The 16506-nt window shown below is 45.2% G+C and overlaps 1 protein-coding gene across 2 annotated transcripts in view; it reads left to right on the top strand.

The window, feature by feature from the left end:
• The window catches only part of NBR1 (NBR1 autophagy cargo receptor), a 36973-nt gene extending 21745 nt beyond the window's left edge, over window positions 1–15228 (top strand). The window contains exons 13-22 of one of the 2 annotated variants that reach the window (XM_056127890.1): window positions 2435–2584; window positions 3296–3371; window positions 4058–4168; window positions 4447–4611; window positions 4798–4875; window positions 7090–7504; window positions 8956–9044; window positions 9712–9769; window positions 10631–10736; window positions 14914–15228. In XM_056127890.1, coding sequence (XP_055983865.1) covers window positions 2435–2584; window positions 3296–3371; window positions 4058–4168; window positions 4447–4611; window positions 4798–4875; window positions 7090–7504; window positions 8956–9044; window positions 9712–9769; window positions 10631–10736; window positions 14914–15087 — 1422 coding nt within the window. In that variant the 3' untranslated portion in view covers window positions 15088–15228. The remainder of the gene's footprint in view (window positions 1–2434; window positions 2585–3295; window positions 3372–4057; window positions 4169–4446; window positions 4612–4797; window positions 4876–7089; window positions 7505–8955; window positions 9045–9711; window positions 9770–10630; window positions 10737–14913) is intronic. The other variant, XM_056127891.1, reaches the window with a different exon arrangement.
• Window positions 15229–16506: the final 1278 nt, after the last annotated feature.

The raw sequence follows: 16506 nt of genomic DNA on the forward strand, positions 1-16506 counted from the left end.
GCATTGGCAGGGGTGATTCAGAACAAAAAAGCTTACTCAGAAGTGATAAGTCCTCTGGAAATATTTTTTTAAAAAACTAGTTTTGAGGACTAGAACCCGCCTTGCACGCAGCTGGGCTGAATGCAATCCCTGGTACCCCATAAGGTTCCCTGAGCCTGCCAGATGATCCCTGAGCACCACTGGGTGTGGCCTCAAAAAACAAGAAAGAAAGGCCAGCCCAGCTTTTATCAGTAAACTGATATTCTCAGGAGCCTTGGTGTTGTTTTTTCCTGAGTCTCTCTTGGGTCTGTTTTTTTAGATGGAGCCAGAGAGTACAGAGATGAAGGCACTTTCCTTGCATGCAGCTGACCTTGGTTTAGTCCTGGCACCACATGTGGTTCCCTGAGTACCTCCCAAGAATAAGCCCTGAATACCAGTGGATGTGGTCAAACCACCTCCTCCTCCCAAAAAACTATCAGTGAAGCTTGGACTCAGTTATTTCTTGGTGCAGTTTTTATAGCAGCTTACCTGTGTTAGTAGATTTTCTTAAAGAACATTTATCAGTTGCTCCTTTCCCCTCCCTCCCCCCCAGCGGCTCTCCGGCACAGCCATAACACCACATGCACAGAAACCAATCTCATAATTATCTGGCTCTTTGCAGAAATCCAAAATCATTATATGACATTATATGATTCTCATAATCAGCTATAGAAAACAAAGTATTTCACAATGCCTTTTCAGCAATTTTGATTGTTGGGGGGGGGATTCTAAACAATAATGGTGTATCTTTTGTCGAAATAATGAATGTAATCAATGTAGAGAAGAGTTAAGTAGAAATCATCTGCCTCTCAGGCATTGGAAGGGGTGGGAGGGGGAGTATATTGGGGTTCTTGGTGGTGAAAAATGAGTGCTGGTGAAGGGAAAGGTGTTTGATCATTGTATGACCAAGACTTAAACCTGAAAGCTTAGTAACTTTTCCCACAGTGATTCAATAAATATAAAAAGAATATTTATCACCTAAACTAGTTAACATTCGTATCCTGGTTTTGACTGGTAAGACAGTAAATCTGAATTGTTTTCACTAGGGGAAATTAGGTGACATATGCAATTAATGAACTTAGTTGTAGCTTTTCTATAAATATGAAAATGTCAAAACAAAGAGCTTCAAGTATATACCTGTAAAAATGGGGGGAGTGCTAGAGAGAGATCAATAGACTGAGCACATGCTTTGCATTCTGGAAACCCAGGTTCAACCCTGGTACCTCCCGGTCCCCCCAAGATCTGCTTGGAGCAGCTACTGAGCACAGAACTTTGGGAGTAGCCCCTTAGCCTCGTTGGATTTGGCCCCAAAAACAAACCAAAAAGTGAAGAGATGGCTGAAAGGGCTAAAGTACAAAACATGTATTTGAGAATCGCAGTTTGATCTCCAGTACCACATGATCACCCAAGCACTGAGCCAAGAGTAACCCCCAAGCACCACCAGTGTAACCCAAAACCATACCAGAAAAAAAAAAATAAACGTAAGGTTGGAGAGATGGTACACAGGTTTAGGCACTTGCCTTGCACACGGCCCCACTGGGTTTGATCCCCAGCGCCATGTAGGGTCCCTTGAGCACCACCAGGAATGATCTGTGAGCACAGCCTGCTGTAGCTCAAAACTCTGGAACAACAAGGACATGTTGCTATACAACAATGCTTTTTTTGTTAAGTTTTGGTGGGGAGGAGAAACCTCCCAGGTAGTGCTCAGGCGGGAAGCCTTTGAAGATACAAGTACTGCTTGGGCTCTTGATACTGTGGGTTTCTCTGGCCACCCTCAAGGTGCTTGGGAAATGTTTTTGGTTTGGTGGTTTTTGGAAGTGGGCGGAGGTTTTCTTGGTTGATTTTTGTTCTGTTTATTTTTTTGTTTGGGAGCCACACCTGGTGATGCTCAGGGATTATTCCTAGCTTATACACCTACTAAGGAATTACTTCTAGCGATGCTCAGGGGACCATATGAGATGCTAGGAATTGAGCCCGTGTTGGCGGCATACAAGGCAAGCACCCACTGCACTGTACTATCACTCTGGCCCCTTTTGTTTTTTTTCTTATGTTTTGTATTTTTTCTTTGTGGTTTTTTTTTTTTTGTGCGTGTGTTTTGGTTTTGGGGGGCCACTCAGGAACATGATGGGGTGCTTGGAATCAAACCCAGGTTAGCCATGTGCAAGGCAAGTACCTTACCTCCTGTACTATCTCTGTGGCTGGATTATTTTTCTTTTGGGGGTGGGGTGGTGGGGCACACTGGTCAGTGCCTAGAATTTACCCCTGGCAGAACTCAGGGAACCATATGGGGTGTCAGGGACTGAACCTTGGTTGGCTGCACGCAAGGCAGCTGCCTATCCCCTAGACTATTTTTAGGGACACAATTGTCAGCTTGCCTTTAGGCCTAAAATTTATCTTAATGGTTTGTCTCTAACAGGAGGGTTTTCTTCTGGAAAAAGAAGAAGATAATCTTGATGAAGCAACTGCTCAAGCAGAAGGGACAGGAACCTGTATCCCTCAGAAGACAAAAAATGTTGCGAGAGAGAGAGAACTCTACATTCCATCAGTTGACCTTCTAACTGCCCAGGTAAGGAAAAAAAATCAGCCCTTAAGTGAAGCTAAGGACAGAGAATGCTAGGGATGAAATTTTACCTCGTTGAAGGGAAGGTGGAATTGCTGTCTGTGGTGCTCAGAAGATTAGAGATAGTCTACTTTTTTTGGGGGGGTCACACCCAGCGATGCACAGGGGTTACTCCTGGCTCATGCACTCAGGAATTACCCCTGATGGTGCTCAGGGGATCATATGGGACACTGGGAATCGAACCTGGGTCGTGCAAGGCAAAACGCCCTACCTATTGTGCTATATTCCAGCCCCCAGAGATAAGTCTACTTTGATCTAATTAGATGCATTGAGCAACAAGATGATGACCTGTGGAAGCAAATTTCTAAACATTTTCTCTTTATCTCTTGCTTTTCTATTTTTAAGTTTGTCTGGTTTCTGGGCCATACCCTGCAGTGCTTCCTCCTGACTGTGCTCAGGGATCACTCCTGATAGGAGCTCAGGGACCATAGGGGATGCTGGGAGTTGAATCTGGGTCGCCCGTGGGCAAGGCAAACTCCCTACCTTCTGTACTATCTCTCCAGCCACATATTTCCCCTTTTCATTGGGATCTCAGTCTTTGCTTGTTTTCTTCTGGAGCGCCTCAATCACCTTACAGGTCCCATTAAGGCAAAATATAACTCAGAGCTCCCTTGTGCACTGCAAACAATCTAACATTGTTGCTCATCTCTTTCCCAGGACCTGCTGTCCTTCGAGCTGTTGGATATAAACATTGTCCAGGAGTTGGAGAGAGTACCCCATAATACCCCTGTGGGTAAGTGTGTCATTCAGTCTACCTTGTTTATATTATTAACAGGCACAGAACGAATGCAACACAGATTTCTGTAGTCAGTATTTTGTTCTGAGGAAATAGACGGTAGGAATTTCTTCCACAGTATGTTACTGAAGCTGCACTGTGGATGGTTTCCTTTCCTGTTGTTTATTGGAGGCAGTAATACAAATATGTCTACCATAACAGCAGAGATTACATTGTTCTGTGTATCATTTTGCCCCTTTGTTCCTTGACATTTAGGGTGTCTTGGCCATGGTATCCAACTATTTATGATCCCTCTTCCACTGATTGATCGGTCCAAGATGCTGGCACATCTGTTGGTCTGGAAAGACTTTTTATATGACAGGACTTGGCATACCTGGTTTTGTTTCTTTTTTTATCTTATTTTTTGGGTGTTTTTGGATCACACCTGGAGATGCTCAAGGGTTATTCCCGGCCCTGCACTCAGGAATCACTCCTGGCAGTGCTCAGGGGACCATATGGGATGCCAGGGATCAGACCCAGGTTGGCCTCATGCAAGGCAAATGCCCTACCACTCTTCTATCGCTCCGGCCCCTGGGTTTATTTTAGTCATGTGGGAGGCAAGAAGCCTGTGAGTCGCCACTTCTGAACATTGTTGATGACGTGCTGCTTTTTCTCATTGGTCGTTCTCCTGCTTCATTCTCCAGATATGACTCCCTGCATGTCTCCACTGCCACACGACAGTCCCTTAATAGAGAAGCCTGGCCTGGGACAGATACAGGAAGAGAGCGAAGGGGTGGGATTTAAAGCACTTCCTGGTAAGCGGTTATTTGTGAAGTATCTACATCCTCCCCTTCCATCCCACACCGTTTTCGCGTGTGCCCCCTTCTTACCTTCGCCTGTGAACAGCTTTTCTAATCTTTTGTCTTCACATGATACAAGCAGCAGCTGTTCCTTGGTATAGTGTCCACATAGATTCATGGCCAAAGGAAGTAGATATAAATACTGTCCAGGAGAGGGTGCCCCATAGTAATCCTGTGGTAAGAGTGTCATTTACCTTAAACACCGAGTGAGACAAGGCGCCTTTCTCTTTCAGATGCCACAGCATTAGTAAAAAGGAAAGCTGAGAATATTGCCTCAGCGGAAGAGGTGGAAGATGACCTCAGTGGGACTCAGTTTGTATGTGAAACTGTAATTCGATCCCTGACTTTGGATGCTGCCCCGGATCATAACCCACCTTGTAGACTGAAGTCCCTGCACAGTGAGTGTCCCTGATTGTCCCCAGCTCTGGGGCAGCACACAACGCTTGACAGAGCGGAGGCGGAGTAGTCTTTGTTAGAATTCTGTCGTGGTTCTCTCTTTAAACACCGTGTGTGCTGCTTGACTGTCTCAATTATAGTGACAGGAGCAGAGCAGCCTCCGTGACTCATGATTGCACTTTTCTCAGGGGCAGAATCACAGCTGCATAACACAGAGGAGCAGCAGCCTGCTTTACCGCCTGAAGTCTGCAGTAAGGAATCCAACCGTAAGTTGACATCTTCTCCACTGCTGAGTTGCCTCCTTTCTCCAAGGACACTGGTTATAGCAGATTTCAGGATATAAAATACACAGAACCAGTGCCATGCATTTCTTTTGCTTTTTTGGGTCACACCCGGCGATGCACAGGGGTTACTCCTGGCGGTGCTCAGGGGACCATATGGGATGCTGGAAATCGAACCCGGGTTGGCTGTGTGCAAGACAAACGCCCTACCCGCTGTGCTATCTCTCCAGCCCCATTTTTTTTTTTAATTTTTATTAGTGAAACACCATGAGGTACAGTTGTAGACTTACAAATTTTTGTCCTTGGATATCCCTCCACCAGTGCCCATTTTCCACCACCACGGGTCCCAGTATCCCTCCCACCCCCCAACCCCCCTATCCTACCCTGCCTCAGTGCCATGCATTTCAAGAAGTATGTCAAAAGTTCAAAATTTAATTCAACCAAATATGGGGGAAATCTTAATTATAATGAAATTTGGCCCATATCCTTAGATGAGATGTCTTACTTTTGTTTGAAATAGATGTGTATGTATTTTTCACACTTGGAGTATCCAACTGCAAAAAACAGGTTCTGGAAGGACTTACGGTGAAATGTTCATGGTTATCTGTCACTGTCACTACTCCCGTTGTTCATCGATTTGCTCCAGTAATGAGCGGGCACCAGTAACGTCTTCATTGTGAGACTTGCTACTGTGTTTGGCATATCGAATACGTCACGGGTAGCTTGCCAGGCTTTGCCGTGTGGGCGAGGTACTCTCGGCTCGGTAGCTTGCCGGGCTCTTTGAGAGGGGCAGAGGAATCGAACCTGGGTCGGCCAGGTCGGCCACGTGCAAGGCAAACGCCTTACCCGCTATGCTATAGCTCCAATCCTCATGGTTATCTATATTAGGACTTTTGGTTTTGATTTTTGAGGTTTTCCCGTGATAGATTCAATATGCCAAAAACAGTAACGAGTCTCAGAATTTGTTGTGAGACATTACTGGTGCCCACATGAAGCAAATCGATGAACAACGGGAGGACAGTGCTACAGTGCATTTGGTTAGGGGGTGGTCATTTCCTGTGATACTCAGAGAACTGTGCAGTGCTGGGAATCAAAGCCATAGGTCCTACATACAATGCTTGCACTGTAGCCCTTTGAGCCACTTCCACAACCCTCTAAACCAATATTTTTATTTTTCTGTCTTTGATTGACTTTTGCTTGTCTAATTTTTTTTTTAATTTTAAAAAAATTCTTTTGCCTTTTTGGGCCACACCATACGTAGTCCTTAGGGGGATACTTACTTTGTCACCCACCAGGGGTTGCTCCTGGCAGTGCTCAGGGCACTGTACACAGTGTCAGGGATTTGATCCAGGTTTCCTGCATGCAAGGCAAGCACAGTACCTGCTTTATAATCTCTCTGGCTCCTGTTTTTATGCCAGTGTTCGGTAGTATGTTTGCAGAAGTCAAACCTAAGGCCTCACATATGCAGGGCAAATGCTCTGCCACTGAGCCACCACGTCCTTAGCCCCCTGTATATCAATTTTGATTTGAACTGTAGTATCCAAATGTAGTATCACATAAAGATGGGAGAGGGGGCCAGAGTGATAGTACAGCAAGTAAAGACTTGCTTTGCACCCACCAACTCAAGTTCCATTCCTAGCATTCCATATGGTCTACTAAACCCAGCCAAGAGTAAGCCCTGATCACTGCCAGGTATGCCACAAAACAAAGCAAAATGAGATAGTTCTTCCTTGTTTTTTATTTATTTGACTTTTGGGGGCATCATACCCAGCGATACTCAGGGGTTACTTCTGGCTCTGCACTCAGAAATTACTCCTGGCAGTGTTCAGGGGACCATATGGGATGCCGGGGATCGAACCCAGGTTGACCGCATGCAAGGCAAACACCCTACCCACTGTACTATCTTCCTTGTTCAGATCTTGTTTTTAGATCCATAAATGTTTCTCAGAGGCCTGGCTATTTCGGTTTACCTTGTCTTTTGTGAACTGTGAATCTATCCTGTCTGTGTAGGCCTCGGACTAAAAATATGGCACTGCTATAGTTCTAGGAGCAGCCCTTTATCCCTTTTCTAGCTGGCTTTCATAATTGTAGTTTATGACCCACAAGACTTCACCATGTAAGGATAGCCCCACAGTTGTTCTTAGCTTCAACCTTACAATCAGTGGCTTTCATTCATTTCAAATTTCACATTTCCTTTAGTGAAATCTGCCTTGCCTGAAGAGGGACCACTTGGAGATGATAGAGAAGAGATTGTTCCTATTGCTGAGGAAGAAGCCCCAGAGGAGGAAGATGAGCTCAGTGATGAAGTTCAGAGTCAGTCCTCTGCTTCTTCCGAGGACTACATCATCATCCTGCCAGAGTGCTTTGACACCAGCCGTCCCCTTGGGGACTCCATGTACAGCTCTGCGCTCTCACAGCCAGGCCTGGAGCGAGGGACTGAAGGCGAGCTTGGGGTTGAGGCTGGACAGGAACCAGTTGAGGATGGAGAAGGATCCACTGGAAGGGAGAATCATCCTCAGGAGCACAGCATCAACGACATCCTCATGACCTCACAGACTCTGGACACAGTGCCCCTAACCCCAGAGGTGATAGGACCTCCTCCACCGCTGCCCAGGTACCACCCATCCCCCTCTTTTCTCGGCTGCTCTTCAGAGTTGGAATAAAGAGTGAGAGGAATCAACTTGATCTCAAGATCTATTGGCTTTTTTTTTCCTTTGTCATCTTTGAGAAAAGATTATTTCCCACAGTCAAGTCTGAATTTAGATGAATGAATAAAAATCATACTTCCAAGTATTTGTGGATTCTGGATTTAGAGAAATACTAATTTTAGTTCATGTTAATTAACCATCTACTATGCATTGATCATTGAGAGCTAGTTTTCAAATAGAAATAGCCCGGGCCTGCCTTCCCTGCTGTATTGACTTGTGAAGAAGCAGCAAAGACTGGTTTTCATATTAACCCTAACAGTATTTAGAAAGTTTAATCTTCAGGGACTGGAGAAATAGCATAGCGGGCAGGGCATTTGCTTTGCAGGCTTTGATCTTTGGCACCCATAAGGTCCCCTGAGCCCCACTAGGAGTGATCCCTGAGTGCAGAGCTAGGAGTTAAGCCCTGAGCACCTCTGGGTGTGCCCCAAAAAGACAAAAGAAAGTCTTCCATTATGAAAAAATATATAGACACATTTCATTTTATTGCACTTTGCTTTTATGGTGCTTGTAAATTCTACTCTCGTCACACATTGATGGTTTTATGGTAAGATGCATATAGCAAGCCTGTCAGCACCATTCTCCAGCAATCTGGATGATGTCTGATGTTCTGTTTTGTTTGGGGCCACCTGGCGGTGCTCAGAGCTTGCTCCTGGCTCTGCACTCAGGGATGACTCTTTGCCGGGGCTGGGAACCACAAAGAGTGATGGGGATCAAACCCAGATTCGACTATGCAAAATGAGCACTCTCCCCACTGTACTCTCTCTCTTAACCCTGATTGTTAATATTTTTTACCTAAAGAATCTTAAGGTATGTTTTCTTAAGGTCTAATGCTATTGGCACACTTGATAGATGATAGTGTGAACATAACTTTTAAAAGAAACATATACTAGGAAACAAAAACATCTGACTTGCTTTATTGCAACATTCACTATCTCACAGTGGTCTGAATTGGACCTTACAATATTGCTGGGATGTATCTCTTCGATAAACAATATGGTGATTGTTTCAATTCTCCATTTTAAGTCTGTGTCTTTGCTCTCATTATGTGGGAAATGATAGAACTTTGGCCATAAACTGTTCTCCCAGATCAAGAGAGCTAGGCATTTCCCTTTGTTAGCACCACTTGATGTAGGAAGGAGTCAACAGCCTGAAGCCAGTCTTTCCAGCTTGACTGAGCCTAAGGAGGAAAAACAGAAGTAGAATGAGCCATTCTCACCCATTGCCTCAATTCAGACATGTGACCTGGATCAGAAATGTGAAGTTTCCGTAGAGAATTTAGCACTGCAGTGCTGTTTCTTGTTTCTCCACCGTTACCAAAGGTGCCTTTTCAACTCTCAATATTGTGTCTTTCTGCAAGGAGCCCTCCCTGTGCCCAGCATCATGATTCCCCAGGAGTGGATTTACCAGTTACCGTGCGGGAAGTTTCTTCAGTTCAGCTCAGAGGAGGTAATGGCCAGCCTGAGCTTTGTCTCTTCCTATGCCCCCTTCTGATGGACATTAGGTAAAATAGGCATACCACGTTGGTGATTCTTGGCTGGTTTCCGAAACCAGCCTTTCACTCTTTCTGTATTCCTCTTTCATATACATTCATCTCTGGCTTAACATTTCATGAGCTCTCATGAGAAGTAGGCATTGTGTTGAAGGAGAAAGAACCACTTGCCAGACCAGTTTTGGTTCCAGCCACAGCTCTGTCCTCAGAATGTGACCTTGACCCAAGCCAGCAGGTATATTAACACCACAGTCTGTTTCCTTAACTATAAAAATAAGGGGAGCCACACCTTAAAGTTGTCAAAGACATTTCCCCCCTTACCCCCAAAGGAAAACCTAAAAATACTAAATAACTTAATAAGTTAGCGTGATAGGATTCAGGAATTTGTTTTCCTGATTCGGTTTTAAAAAAAAAATTAAAGATCTTGCATTGTATTCTGGACAGTTTCTTCTTATGACTAATTTTAACTGCATGCAAAATTTCCCAAATACTTTAAAATACATAAAAAAAAAAAAAGACCTCAAACACTGGGACACTGTGTTCAGATAGCCAGCTGCCTTAAAAGTAGCCATGCCAGGAGTTAGAAAGAACACTGCGTCTAACCATCGGCTCTTTTGCTTTTAGAGCCCAGAGGCTCATCAGGACTTATAAACAGCAGACAGAAGAGCTATGACCACTCAAGGTAACTGGACCTTGTGCAGCCTCTTCTTCAGAAGCAGGTGGATATCCTAGTATTGCTTCTGCTTGACAGAGCCCCTCAGAGCATGTCTCACCTACAGAGAGCAGAAGAGAACCATCATTCCTTCTTGTTTCTATTTTTCCTAATGCTTGTGAGCCTTGCTGAAGGACTCAGTGCGACAGCAGAGGTTTAGCAGAGGGTTAATAAAGTTCAAGAGCACTCACGTTCCAGAGAGAAAAGCCCTCATAGGCAACTCGGCATTAATGCTGAGAAAGCAGAAAGGTCAAGCCCTGTATGTTTCTGGGACGTACCGGCCACCTCAGGACAGAGTTCTGGGGGGCTGCTCCTTAGAGGATACAGAAAGTCACACTGCCTTTGAGAGGGGTTCCCCTCAGATGGTGGAGCAGAAGAATTGCTAGTTCCCGCTGACTATTCTTGACCGGATTAACTTTGAGCTAGGATTAAAAGCTGGCATATGGTGCTGTGTTTTCCATAGTGCTCATGCCTTTTATTTGGGGGCAGTGGATGGTTGGATCATACCAGGAGATGCTCAAAGTCTATTCCTGGCTCTGCTCAGGAGTGAACCCTGAGTTGATACTCGGGGGACAGTACATGGTGCCAGGGATCAAACCAGGGTCGAGAGCATGCTAGGCGAATGCCCTAACCCCTGTACCTCCAGCCCCATGCTCATAACAGTGCAGCAGTAGATCTGTGTCCTAGGTTAAACTGAAACTTAACAGGAATACAGTTATAGTCTCTGTCAGATTTATTTTTCTCTAAAGATTTTTTCCCCAACTTTTTGAAGAAAGGGAAGGACTATCTGTTTTATGTTTGTTTAGGGAGATCATTTGGTTTCCTCCACAGGCATCATCATGGAAGCAGCATTGCTGGAGGATTGATGAAGGGGGCATTGTCTGTGGCTACCTCTGCATACAAGGCCCTGTTTGCTGGGCCACCAATCACTGCGCAGGTCAGTATGTAATATTTTTTTTCCCTTCAACCAAATCCAAGTAAACAGTGAAAGTGGTGGCATCTATGGTTTGAAAAAAAGCATTGTAGGGGCCAGAGCAGTAGTACAGTGCTACTTTGTTTGCCCTTGCATACTGCCAGTCTTTCAGTCCCCAGCATCCTATATGGTCCCCTGAGCACTGCCAGAAGTAACCCCCTGAAAATAGCCAGGTGCAGCCCCAAAACCAAAAACAAAGTAGCATGGCACTGTAGAAAGAGTATGAGCATTATATTTAGTCTTGGGTAAACACACAGCTCCTTCATTTTGTAGATGTATGATTTTGGCTAAGGTACATAGGGGACAAAAGGAAAAAGACCTCATGTTTATAGAGGAACTACAATGCATGAGGAACTAAATCAGGACTGGCTCTGCAGACCAACAAGTGCATCCTTTGTGTGAGTGAACCCTGGTTTATCCCTGGCATTGCTTTGTTCTACAAGCTTGAACTGCATCCTTAAGAACAAAGACATTATGGGGGCCAGAGCGATACCACAGCAAGTAGGGCATTTGCCTTGCACATAACTGACCCATGTTCAATACCTGGCATCCCATATGATCCCTTGAGCAACGCCTGGAGTAATTCCTGATTGCAGAGCCAAGAGTAAGCCCTGAGCATTCCTGGGTGTGACCCAAAAAGGAAAAGAAAAGAAAAAAGAACAAAGACACTGGGGCTGGAACGATAGCACAGAGGGTAGGGCATTTGCCTTGCACGCGGCCAACCAGGGTTTGATTCCCAGCATCTCATATAGTCCCCTGAGCACCGCCAGGAGTAATTCCTGAGTGCAGAGCCAGGAGTGACCCCTGTGCATTGCCACGTGTGACCCAAAAAGCAAAAAAAAAACAAAACAAAAAGAACAAAGATACTGAACTGGAGCAAGTACCAGTGGGTAGGGCATCTTACCTTGTATGCTGCCAACCTGGATTGAAGCCCCAGTACCCCAGGTGGCTCCTGATCCTGCCAGGAGTGATCCCTAAATCAGAAATAAGCCCTGAGCATAGCCAAAAAAGAGGGATAGAAAGGCAAGGGAGATTGCTCAATGGACTGGAGCGTGTATTTTGTATGCCAGAAACCCAGACTTAAGTCCCCCAGCAAGAAAGAAAGGGGCAAGGAGTAGATACAGTATAGCAGGTGAGGCATTAGCCTTTCACGCAGCTGACCAAGATTAAATCCCCAGCACTGCATTTGGTTTCCCATTCCCGCTAGCGGTAAACCCTGAGCACCACTGGTGTCACTCCCAAAGAAAGAGGAGAGGTGGATATTATGAAGGGGTATTGTGGACTCATTAGGAAAAGAAAGGTAAAAGAAATAGAAATGACCAAAATTAAGGACCGGTATGAAAGAGCCCAGTATTAAGTGGGTAGAAGTAAAGGATGAGCACATTTCTTAAACAAGTCGTAGAGCCATTATGAAGAGAAGGCATGCAGGAAGGATGTATTTGAATAAAAGAAAATGGGGTGGGGGCACAGAGATAGCACAGTGGCTAAGATGCTTGCACATGGCCGACCCAGGCTATATCCCTGGTCCTGTATATGGTCCCCAGAGTCCCGCCAAGAGTGATTCCTGAACTCAGAGTAATTCCTAAACATGGGTGGGGGCCACCTCCACCAAAAAATGGTAAACCATTGAAGTCAATTAATTGGATGAGATTATTCAGGAAAAAGTATAAAGATACCATCTTCAGGAATCACAGAAAGAAGGAAAGCTCACCCTGAAGACAGTGGAGGAGAATTCGGTTCTCCAGCTTAGGGAAGAAAATTGTCATGAGACGAACAAGGCTGAAGGTGTCAGATGCTGCAGTGAAGTATGAGTGATGAGGAATTTAGGAGTATAAGTATTCCCCGTTTCCAAAGAGCTGGGATAGAAAGGGAAAGGGGGCCAGGGTTGTGCTATGTGGGGCAGAGAGTAAGGCATGATGGGCAGACCAGTCAGGAAGGGAGTCAGCAGTGAAGATGAGAGGCTGGTTAAGAGAATGGTATCTGAGTGGTGATAGTACTGAGGTATAAAGTACATGTGAGATCAGCCTGGAAAGGCGGATGGGCCGTATGTTCTGAAGAGGAAGGGAGTGAGTGTCGGAGGATTGCTTGGTATATATTTTCCCATCTTAATCTTCTCAACTATTGCAAATGGGAAGTATTCTGTAACTGTTGCATAAGTAAGGAATTGATGGTCGACAGAGTTGGTAAGTAAACAGAACCAGGGTTTTCTAAGCGTTAGGATTTCAGAAGGTTACACGCCTGCCACAGGCTTTGACCCAAAAAGAAGTAAATACGGGGCCAGGGACGTGCACCTGTGGTAGTTTGCATTGCATCAGGCCCTGTGCTAGATCCCTGGCCCTGTCAAAATAGAGAGAAAAGGAAATAAATTTTAGCTCCTCTAAATCTGAATAGCCTGTAAAATAGTAATAGGAGTGAGAAATCACTCAAAGGGGTAGAGCACGTGCCCTCCCCAGCCCTGTGTTGGGCCATGGGGTCCCCCTCATTACAAGGCCTAAACATTAAACCCATAGGCTCACACAGTGGATCAGGTATCACCAGGATGGCCCCTAGACCCCTGAGCACTCTGCAGAGGCCCAAAATAACCTTTTTGTGTTGTTTCACCCACACCCAGCTGTGCTCAGGGTTTGCTCTTCAGGGGGTCTGGACCTTGCGATACCAGGGAAGGGGCGGCTTGCAAGGCAAGCCCTCTACCCACTCTGCTATCACTCTGCCCCTAACTTTTTTTTTTAAGCCAAAACTTCTCGGGATGATGTGATTTTCCAAGTTTTTGTTCCAGCTCCTTTGCATATATTTTTGTTTGTTTCTGACAAAATTGACTATACTGTCTTCCAGTGACATTCTTTTCTCTGCTTCTATTTGCCTTATCATAATTACCTGCACTGAATTTTTAGAACTTGTTTGCATCTCTTTCTACATCTTCGTAAAAAGATTGCTGCTTTTTTTTCTTTTTTTTTCCTTTTTTGGGCCACTCCTGGGTTTGCATTCAAGGATTATTCTTAAAGGGCTTGAAGGACCATATGGGATGCCAAGGATCTAACCAGGTGAGAGCTGTATGCAAGGCAAGCACCTTAACCCCTGTGCTATGGATCCAGCCTCAAAAATTGCTTCCTTCTTAGGGGGCTGGAGCAATAGCACAGTGGGTAGGGCGTTTGCCTTGCACGCGGCCAGCCGGGGTTCAATTCCCAGCATTTCATATGGTCCCCTAAGCACTGCCAGGAGTGATTCCTGAGTGCAGAGCCACGAGTAACCCCTGAGCATCTGCATGGTGTGACCCAAAAAGCAAAAAAAAAAAAAAAAAATTTGCTTCCTTAAGTTCCCTGAACCTGACGCATCGTTGCTTCCAAGTTTTAAGGATAGTTGATGAGTTGCTTATTTTCTCTTTGCTCCTCTTTCAGCACAAACGCCCTCTGGTTTCTCTAATCCTATTAGAAGACCCATTAGTATCATATGGGCAGGATTGCCACTCCACGCATGTGTCTAATTTTCTTTTATTTATTTGATTTTGTTCGGGACCCACACCTAGCTGTGTTCAGGGCTTACTCCTGGCTCTGCACTGTGGGATCAATCCTGACCAGGATTGGGGACACTCTGGGGTGCATGAGATCAAATTCGTGTTGGTCAGGTGCAAGGAAATCTCCCTGTTCTCCTATCTCTCCAGCCCCTCTGATTTTCTTTTAGTGAATAAATATGGAAGTATATGTCTGACTTACAAGGTTATACAAGTTTATGAAATAACAAGTAAACTTCAGTGGCTAGGGTACGCGGCCAGCCTGGGTTCATTCCCTAGCATCCCATATGGTCCCCCATGGGACTGGAGAGATAGTACAGTGGATAGATGCTTGCCTTGCAAGTGGCCAACCTGGATTTTGTTTCTCACACCCCATATGGATCTCCCCCTCCTCCCCCAGCTGCCAGGAACAATCCCTGACCACCACTGGGTGTGGCCCCAAAACAGAACAAAATCAAATCTATATGGTCCCCTGAACACCACCAGGAGTAGTTATTCCCAAGTCCAGAGTCAAGAGTAACCCTGAGCATTTCTGGGTGTGACCCAAGCCACACCTACCTGCCCAGCCCCCACCCCCCCAAAAAAAACTGTAAATTGATGGACAGGGTTCTGCTTTTCTTCATTTTTTCACAGCCAGTAGTTTCTGAGGAACAGAGGGCAGCCTTGATGGCCCATCTCTTTGAAATGGGATTCTGTGACCGGCAGCTGAACCTCAGGCTGCTGAAGAAGCACAATTACAACCTCCTCCACGCTGTGACCGAACTTCTTCAAGTCAACAACAATGACTGGTACAGCCACCGCTACTGAGGAGTGACCTTGTATTAAATAACTTTGCCTGCTGCTCAGAGATGATCTGTATTCTGTCGTTGGGGGTAGGGGAGGAGCCCTTGCTTATTTTTTAATCTGGTAAATCTGTGAAGAGCCCATCACTGAATTACAAGATAAAAACATGTACTACAGTATTTTGGGGAGCAAATCAAAGAGCAGGACTTAAAAATCTCACTGTAGACATAGTTTGACTAGTAGGAAGATAATTTTTCACTTGATTTGGATAAAATTTCTTTCTCCAGGGCCCAGAGCAGTAGTACAGTGGGTAGGGCATTTGCCTTGCACATCCCAACCTGGGTTTGTTTTCTGGCATTCCTATATGTTCCCCTGAGCACCGCCAGGCATGATCCCTGAGCTCAGAGCCAGGAGGATACTCCGAGCACAGTGGGGCACGACCCAAAGAACAAAAAAGCAAATAAAAAATTTTTTTCTCCATCTTAGTTCATTGAAGAATATAATTTGAACTTCCTTAGAACTGCTTTCTGGTTTACGCTTCCCTGAAGTTATTTTTTTTTAATGTGGATTTCTGTTGTCATATTTTAAAAGAAATTAATCTTGGACACTTTTCAAGAATTATTCTGATAATTTCTCTTATCCTGCCCGCAAGCCTCATAGCTGTGTGGGATTGAAGAGACACTCTGAGTGTGATTTGAATGTTGCTACTTAGAGTCTTTGTCCAGAGAAAGTCATTTCCGTGCAAGATTTAATCATTGGCATTGTTCCTTTCTAAAGACCCCTTCAGGGGCTGGAGCGATAGCACAGCGGGTAGGACGTTTGCCTTGCACGCGGCCAACCCGGGTTCGATTCCCAGCATCCCATGTGGTCCCCTGAACACTGCCAGGGGTAATTCCTGAGAGCAGAGCCAGGAGTGACCCCTGTGCATTGCCGGGTGTGACCCAAAAAGCAAAAAAATAAAGACCTCTTCAGTCCATTTAATAGTAACCACTTTCTGGGTCCCTGTCCTTTCGTGGAAGGAAAGGGGAGTGTGCCAGCCCACTGGCATTTGTTGAGCACTTCCTGTTGTAATTTTACATGTTTCTTTTTATTTAATGGGGGAAATCTAAGTTGGTAGTATGGAATATTTTGCTAATCCTATAAAGAAAGGGAAGACCCTTACATTAAAGGGAAAGATAATTTTAACAGTTACTCTCTTACTGTTGGGACAGAATCTTACTGTGGAGTGGGGCACTGTTCACTGCCCTGCACCGTCCTCCCGTTATTCATTGATTTGCTCAAGCAGGCACCAGTAACGTCTCCATTGTGAGATTTGTTACTGTTTTTGTCATATCAAATATGCCACGGGGAGCTTACCAGGCTCTCTGAGAGGGACAAAGGAATTGAACCCAGTCGGCCATGTGCAGGGCAAACGCCCTACCCACTGTGCTATGGCTCCAGCCT

Source organism: Sorex fumeus, unplaced genomic scaffold, assembly GCF_029834395.1.
Source record: "Sorex fumeus unplaced genomic scaffold, SorFum_2.1 ptg000063l, whole genome shotgun sequence".
NCBI lineage: Eukaryota > Metazoa > Chordata > Mammalia > Eulipotyphla > Soricidae > Sorex > Sorex fumeus.